Raw genomic sequence first — 8,601 nt, 5'->3', positions numbered from 1 at the left:
TTGGAGTGCCACATCACAGAGCAATTTCTATATTGCATCTGTAAATTTTTTCCTTTCATTACAAAATGAAGATGTGTGTGTTTTTGGTTATTAGTGTATGTATTTTTACTTGTGTGCTATGTCTGTGTCCTGTACATGTTTTCCTGTGTTGCACTTTCCATAGTGCATATGGCTATTGGACAATGTTTATTGTTTTATGTAGTGGTTTTTTGGTTTACGGTCCTTATGTTTTTTTTTAAATAAAACAAGCATTTTTTAAAGAATTAATGTTTGTAAGCATAATGGGTGGATCTATCAACAATAGCATGAATACATGAGATTTTATTTTGGTTTTTCAGTGTTGGAAAAAAGCAGTACTGGTCGTCCTACAGTAACTCCCATGACATCTGATGATGATGACGCTGCGGAAGCAGGTAAAGTGTACATTGTAGTATAGGGTATGTTTGTAAAGGAATGGCCATAACAAAATTTAACTTTCAATACTAGGTCCATCAAAAGAAGTCTGGAGCAGCAGAAGTCGGACTTCTGTAACACACTACCAAAAAAAACATGTGGCAGCAAAGAAAGCAAGGTCTGATGTCCAGGGCCAACCACAGCAGGCTACCCCGCCACGAAGATTATCGACAGTATGTTCAGTCCCCCCACTCCAAATTTTGGACACACCTCCAAGACGTGAACCACACTCCCCTCATCTTGATTGTGAGTATCAAACTGAAATAAATTTAATAAATTTCAGATCGTAATAAAACTTTTACTTAAACGCATTAAGTCAAAACACAGCAAAATCTGGTATACTTACCGAAGTCAGTAAAACATGAAATGGAATCCTAGCAAAATGGCCTTGTCCACATCCTGTAAAGATATGTATGTCCAATTCAGCCATACAGTAGCACATTGTGTGTAAGATGCTGCAACAGAAACTCATGTTTAATTTTGGAAAATAGTAAGGTTGTTTAACAAATTTTCACATGTGTGTTTGACCTAACATTGCCAAATACATATAAAAACATTACTATGTTTGTTTTTGAAAAGCTATAAGGCAACACATTATGGATTACAATGTGTTTTTATGGTGGAGTATGTCTGATCTACAATAAAACTAATGTGTTTGTTTTCACAATGAAGTAACAAGACACATTTGCCACAAACAGGCATATGTATGTTATGAAACAAGATGATAGTGTAAATTCCTGGCGCAACAGGTTATCAGCCCAATCTCAATCCTCAATCCGTCTAAATAACAGATTAAACAATATTATACAAAAAAGAAATGAGGTGGTGGATCAAAGGCGATAACAAAGTAAATAATTAAATGAAATATAATAATAAAATATTATACGTCACATATTGAGGTGTCCTTTCCTGATTGATCACTCCTTGAAACGTCTCACAAAATCCAGATGATAAACATGAAAAAAGAAAATAATACACATATATGGGTGGTAATGCTTTAGAATAATTGTTTAGTCCATAAGTGCCTAGAAAAAGAAAGCCTTATGTGCCGGGATGCTTTTGATAGAAGATGAGGACAGTGTCTCGCCACCATTCAATTCTACTGGAAAACGTACCGAAACTCACATAAAATAGGGTAAGAACAAGTATGTAAAGGTATCTTTTGAAGATCTATCCCACGTGATGTAAGGCAATACGTAAAAGACAGATGACGTACCCCACTTACTTTAGAAGGGGGATTAATCCCACGTATCAAGGTTTCTTTTCTCTAACGTCCTAAGTGGATGCTGGGACTCCGTAAGGACCATGGGGATTAGCGGCTCCGCAGGAGACTGGGCACAACTAAAGAAAGCTTTAGGACTACCTGGTGTGCACTGGCTCCTCCCACTAAGACCCTCCTCCAGACCTCAGTTAGATTTCTGTGCCCGGCTTAGCTGGATGCACACTAGGGGCTCTCCTGAGCACCTAGAAAGAAAGTATATTTAGGTTTTTTATTTTCAGTGAGATCTGCTGGCAACAGACTCACTGCAGCGAGGGACTAAGGGGAGAAGAAGCAAACCTACCTAACAGGTGGTAGTTTGGGCTTCTTAGGCTACTGGACACCATTAGCTCCAGAGGGATCGACCGCAGGACCCGACCTTGGTGTTCGTTCCCAGAGCCGCGCCGCCGTCCCCCTTACAGAGCCAGAAGCACAAAGAAGGTCCGGAAAATCGGCGGCAGAAGACTTCGGTCTTCACCAAGGTAGCGCACAGCACTGCAGCTGTGCGCCATTGCTCCTCATGTACACCTCACACTTCGGTCACTGATGGGTGCAGGGCGCTGGGGGGGGGGGGGGCGCCCTGAGGGCAATAAATAACACCTTGGCTGGCAAAATATACATCATATATAGTCCCAGAGGCTATATAGATGTAAAATTACCCCTGCCAGTATCACAGAAAAAGCGGGAGAAAGTCAGCCGAAAAGGGGGCGGGGCTTCTCCCTCAGCACACTGGCGCCATTTTCTCTTCACAGTGCAGCTGGAAGACAGCTCCCCTGGCTCTCCCCTGTAGTTTTCATGCTCAAAGTGTTAAAAAGAGAGGGGGGGCACTAAATTTAGGTGCAATATATGTATACAAGCAGCTATTTGGGGAAAAATCACTCAGTTATAGTGTTAATCCCTGCATTATATAGCGCTCTGGTGTGTGCTGGCATACTCTCTCTCGGTCTCCCCAAAGGACTTTGTGGGGTCCTGTCCTCAGTCAGAGCATTCCCTGTGTGTGTGCGGTGAGTCGGTACGGCTGTGTCGACATGTTGGATGAGGAAAGTTACGTGGAGGCGGAGCAGAGGCCGATAAATGGGATGTCGCCCCCTGTGGGGCCGACACCAGAGTGGATGGATAGGTGGAAGGTATTAACCGACAGTGTCAACTCCTTACATAAAAGGCTGGATGACGTAACAGCTGTGGGACAGCCGGCTTCTCAGCCCGCGTCTGCCCAGGCGTCTCAAAGGCCATCAGGGGCTCAAAACAACGCCCGTTACCTCAGATGGCAGACACAGATGTCGACACGGAGTCTGACTCCAGTGTCGACGAGGTTGAGACATATACACAATCCACTAGGAACATCCGTTACATGATCTCGGCAATGAAAAATGTGTTACGCATTTTTTGACATAAACCCAAGTACCACATAAAAGGGGTTTTATTTTTGGGGAGAAAAAACAGCCACTGTTTTGTTCCCCCATCAGATGAATGAATGAAGTGTGTAAAGAAGCATGGTTTCCCCCGATAAGAAACTGGTTATTTCTAAAAAGTTACTGATGGCGTACCCTTTCCCGCCAGAGGATAGGTCACGTTGGGAGATATCCCTTAGGGTGGATAAGGCGCTCACACGTTTGTCAAAAGGTGGCACTGCCGTCTTAGGATACGGCCACCTTGAAGGAACCTGCTGATAAAAAGCAGGAGGTGATCCTGAAGTCTGTATTTACACACTCAGGTTATATACTGAAACCTGCAATTGCCTCAGCATAAATAGTGCTGCTGCAGCGTGGTCTGACACCCTGTCAGATAATATTAATACGCTAAGACAGGGATAATAATATTTGCTAACATTGAGCATATTTAAGACGTTGTCTTATATATAAAGGATGCACAGAGGGATATTTGCCGGCTGGCATCCAGAATTAATGCAATGTCCATTCTGCCAGGAGGGTAGTAGAAACCCGGCAGTGGACAGGTGATGCTGCATTTAAAAGGCACATGGAGATTCTGCCTTATAAGGGTGAGGAATTGTTTGGGGATGGTCTCTGGGACCTCGTATCCACAGCAACAGCTGGGAAGAAAATTTTTTACCTCAGGTTTCCTCACAAAAGCCTAAAGAAAGCACCGTATTTTCAGGTACAGTCCTTTCGACTTCAGAAAAGCAAGCGGGTCAAAGGCGCTTCCTTTCTGCACAGAGACAAGGGAAGAAGGAAAAAGCTGCACCAGTCAGCCAGTTCCAGGATCAAATATCTTCCCTCGCTTCCTCTGAGTCCACCGCATGACGCTGGAGCTCCACAGGTGGAGACAGGTGCGGTGGGGGCGCGTCTCGGGAACTGCAGGGATCAGTGGGCTTGCCCACAGGTGGATCCCTAGGTTCTGCAAGTAGTATCACAGGGATACAGGCTGGAGTTCGAGACGACTCCCCCTCGCCGTTGCCTCACATCAGCCTTGCCTGCTGCCCTCGGAGAAAGGTAGTACTGGCGGCAATTCACAAGCTGTACTTCCAGCAGGTGAAATCAAGGTACCCCTCTTTCAACAAGGCCGGGGTTACTATTCCAAAATGTTGTGGTACCGAAACCAGACGGTTCGGTGAGACCCATTCTAAAATTGAAATCCTTGAACACTTATATACGAAGGTTCAAGTTCAAAATGGAATCGCTCAGGGCGATTATTGCAAGCCTGGAAAATTTCAGGGTATCACTGGACATCAAGGATACTTACCTGCATGTCCCTATTTACCCTCGTCACCAGGTGTACCTCAAAATTGTGGTACAGGATTGTCATTACCAATTCCAGACGTTGCCGTTGGTCTGTCCCCGGCACCGAGGGTATTTACCAAGGTAATGGCCGAAGTACTTATCCCGTACTTGGACGATCTCCTTATAAAGGCGAGGTCCAGGGAACAGTTGTTCGTCGGAGTAGCACTATCTCGGGAAGTGCTACAACAGCACGGCTGGATTCTGAATATTCCAAAGTCACAGCTGGTTCCTACGACGCGTCTACTGATCCTGGGTATGGTTCTGGACACAGAACAGGATAAAAAGGGTTTCTCCCGGAGGAGAAGTCCAAGGAGTTGGCGTCTCTAGACGGAGACCTCCTAATACAAATACAGGGATGGAATTAATTCCAGAAAAACCAAGGTTTATCTATAGAAAAAGTAATAATCTAAAAAAATCATTTGGTTAAAAGCGCTTTACCATTTGATTCTTTTAATCCTATACGCACTAAAGGTTTTCACAGGTGTGGAACCTGTCTACCCTGTAGAACTATATCATCGGACAAAACCAAGATTACTTCATTCACAGTAAATGACATCAAATATGAAATTCGTGATTTCATAATGTGCCACACAACAAATGTTGTTTACCTGATTAAATGTGAATGTGGCTTATTATATGTAGGCCGCACAGGAAGAGCTCTTAAAACTCGTGTAGCAGAACATCTACGGAACATCAAAAAGGGCGTGACAACACATACATTATCGGAACATTTTTTTGAAGATACACAAATGCTCCACGTCCAAAATAGCCTTTTTTCTGGGAATACAACAAGTGAGGTCTAATTGGAAAGATAGGGATACTGAAAGCAATCTGGCCAAGGCAGAGATGCATTGGATTTTTAAACTCAATACCCTTATCCCCCTGGGCATGAACTCCGATTTTGAACTTAAATGGTTTCTGTAGTTTGAGCTCAACCCAGGGATTCCATGAAGATAACTATCGAATATTTTTGTAACAATTAATCACTCCCGGTAATCTTAGATCAATTTTTAATTATATGTGTCTTTCAATCACTGCATTTAAAAAGACATAACAACCATCATCATTCGATGTTACTTTGGTAATAAGGAACAGTGTAAGGATAACATAGTTTTTTTTTTTTATAAATATATCCCCTCAGATTTCAACTACCACAAGTGTATATATATAAACTTATTGTATTTATTTAAAATGGATAGTTTCCTTAAAAGCCACTTATAATAACACATATTCCACTCCTAGCGTTCCACCTCTCTTTTTAGATGGAACGCATGTTTTTCCGTGTACGATATCCCCGCCACACGGAAGTGCCGTAATACCACTTCCGGTAAGTGGAACGCAGCGTGGAACACACGGCGCCCCACTTCCGGTTAAGTGGAACGCATGACGGAACGCATAGCGTCCGTCCTAGCGAATTCCACCAACATTTAAGTATGCAACAGTACTTTATAATCTCATCAATGAGTTTAGTACAGTTTGAGGAGGTGTACATAGTGCCTAAGATTTTGTATGACTTATATCATCTTGTTATTGTGTTTTATATATATATTAGGAGAATTGTTACCCATCATGCCATAGGGTTATAGTACTTCCTGTCTGAGGGTATAAATACCTGGGTTATCACTGCCTGGATCCACACCTTGAAAAAGACCCTAGAGGTCGAAACGCCGTTGGTGATATCAGGCAGTGAGTTCATACCATTTTATTTATAATATGTTTTTAGATTAGACATTCTGTTACTTTTCAAGGGATATTACTTTTTGGTGTTATATCGAGCATGATAGCACTGGTGTAAAACCGGATTACATCAGTTGCCCTGTCTAAATACACCTAGACCTGCATGCCCTTCATTAACCAGAGAGTTGAAAAACAACTTAGAAAAGTACCTGATTGCTGTTTTAATGGACATTCTTTCAAATAAACCGCTTTGAAGTATTTTGGAAGTTTTCTCTGGTCCTGGCTTAAAAGAAACCTTGATACGTGGGATTAATCCCCCTTCTAAAGTAAGTGGGGTACGTCATCTGTCTTTTACGTATTGCCTTACATCACGTGGGATAGATCTTCAAAAGATACCTTTACATACTTGTTCTTACCCTATTTTATGTGAGTTTCGGTACGTTTTCCAGTAGAATTGAATGGTGGCGAGACACTGTCCTCATCTTCTATCAAAAACATCCCGGCACATTAGGCTTTCTTTTTCTGGACACTTATGGACTAAACAATTATTCTAAAGCATTACCACCCATATATGTGTATTATTTTCTTTTTTCATGTTTATCATCTGGATTTTGTGAGACGTTTCAAAGAGTGATCAATCAGGAAAGGACACCTCAATAGGCATATGTATGTATTTAAGTTATGAGTGATGATGTTGCTAGGCAGGATATCTGAAAGTAACAGTCAATGACGTGTTCCATGTGTAGTGATTTGTTATAATTTTTCAAACATATGGATAGCTAACGGATAATTTTTCTAAATTTCAGCTTCTAGTCCTGGTAACAGCATCCCTCCGCAGCAACAGCAACTCAATGACATGGATGAGACCATCATGTTAGAAATGCAGCCATTAAGCCAAGGAATCAGGCCCCCAGCACCTATGAGTACACCACCACAGCAAAGCACACCACCACCACAACACAGCCCAACAACACCAGTAACACAAGGCCCTGATCACGTGTTTTGGAACATTTGGGCTAGACAGCAGGCCACTAATGAAGATTGCCTGCTTAGGCAGACACAAATGTTTGCAAGCCTACCATGTCACCTCAGAAGAATAACCAGAAATATGAGTAGACAAAATGAACAAACCACGAGAATTGGCAGTACCATGGAACTCATGCATGCAGACATTACACAGGTCATGGGCAACTTACAGCGCATAATGGAAGAACAGCACAGACTAATGGAAGAACAGCACAGACAACAGCAAAGCTATGTGAACATTTTTCAAAACAATCAAAAGATAAATGAAACTTTATTCCGAATTGTAGACAATCAAAATGCTGCTACACGTGAACTCAATGCCACCCTCACTAACCTCAATGAAACACTCAGATCCATGCACCAACAGCAAACAAGCAGCAGTTCTGGTACGACTACTCCAAATATCACGCCAGTGTCATCACCACCAAGACGCTCCACCAGAGCACGCCAACATGACAGTGGTACAGGCAAAGGGCAGGACAAGCAGCCACTTAAAAAAAATTAACAAATAAACCTCACATTTTTAATTTCAGAGAAGTACATCAAAATACTTAGTAAGTGTATGTTTGTCAAAATAGATATAACACTTAGCTCCTTGACAATTTGTACAACATCATTAATTATAAGTGGTCTAAACAACAACAGGAAATTTGTACGCACATTTATTCTTTACCATCTTTTAATTTTTTTGGAGGAGGGAAATGTTGTTTGAGCTGCACATAGATGTTAGCAGGAAGTAACCAGACCACTTGATTTTTTTCTAATCATTACTGTTTCTAGATTCCAATCATTCTCATATCCTGCAGACACAATAATTGGCAGCCAGGCAGAATGTCTTTAGCAGGAAGTAAACAGACCACTTGATTTTTTTTCTAATCATTACTCTTTCTAGATTCCAATCATTCTAATATCCTGCAGACACAATAATTGGCAGCAAGGCAGATTCATCCATGACCAATACAAATTACAATGTGATTGTTAACTTTTTTACCTTTCTTCTCTATACAACATTACAAGAATAACACAATTGAGTTGGCTAAAACAGTTTTAATATGTTGTGATTGAATTTAGATAATTCAGTGCCAAAATGAATGTCATTATTGTTGGGCCATGTTTGTGTGTGTTAAAAATGAGTAATCAGTTTCTTACACATGATGCAGAAATAAAGAAATGCTACTTTTAAAACCCCCCCACAAATAATGTGTATAATAATGTATATATGTGGCAAACTGTGTATTTACTTACAAATCAGCAAGTTTACTGCAGCAAACATTACGAAATAATTTTTTTTGGATGAGACTAAGTTTGTGTCCCTTAAATACGATGGAGCATTACACATAGGGATACATGTATTTCTCAAGGCTAACATATTATATGTTGAGGACTGTAAGAATGCCAAATTGATTTCTCACAAATATTTAAAATGCCCGCTCTAATATATATTGTAAA

General features: G+C 41.3%; 1 protein-coding gene across 1 annotated transcript; it reads left to right on the top strand.

Annotated features, from left to right (window-relative positions):
- Positions 1-490: 490 nt before the first annotated feature.
- On the top strand, positions 491-8,382 carry LOC134999684 (uncharacterized). The gene is made up of 2 exons (XM_063951446.1): positions 491-699; positions 6,933-8,382. Exon 2 carries the CDS (start codon positions 6,983-6,985, stop codon positions 7,655-7,657), a length of 675 nt encoding a protein of 224 aa, XP_063807516.1. The 5' UTR covers positions 491-699; positions 6,933-6,982; the 3' UTR covers positions 7,658-8,382.
- Positions 8,383-8,601: the final 219 nt, after the last annotated feature.

Source organism: Pseudophryne corroboree, chromosome 1 (genome assembly GCF_028390025.1).
Source record: "Pseudophryne corroboree isolate aPseCor3 chromosome 1, aPseCor3.hap2, whole genome shotgun sequence".
Classification (NCBI taxonomy): domain Eukaryota; kingdom Metazoa; phylum Chordata; class Amphibia; order Anura; family Myobatrachidae; genus Pseudophryne; species Pseudophryne corroboree.
The sequence above is the reverse complement of the archived record's forward strand: the minus strand, read 5'-3'. Positions and strand labels throughout refer to the sequence as shown.

Excerpts from the sequence above, each read along its gene's own strand:
- LOC134999684 (XM_063951446.1), top strand. The coding sequence starts at position 6,983 with ATGGATGAGACCATCATGTTAGAAATGCAGCCATTAAGCCAAGGAATC.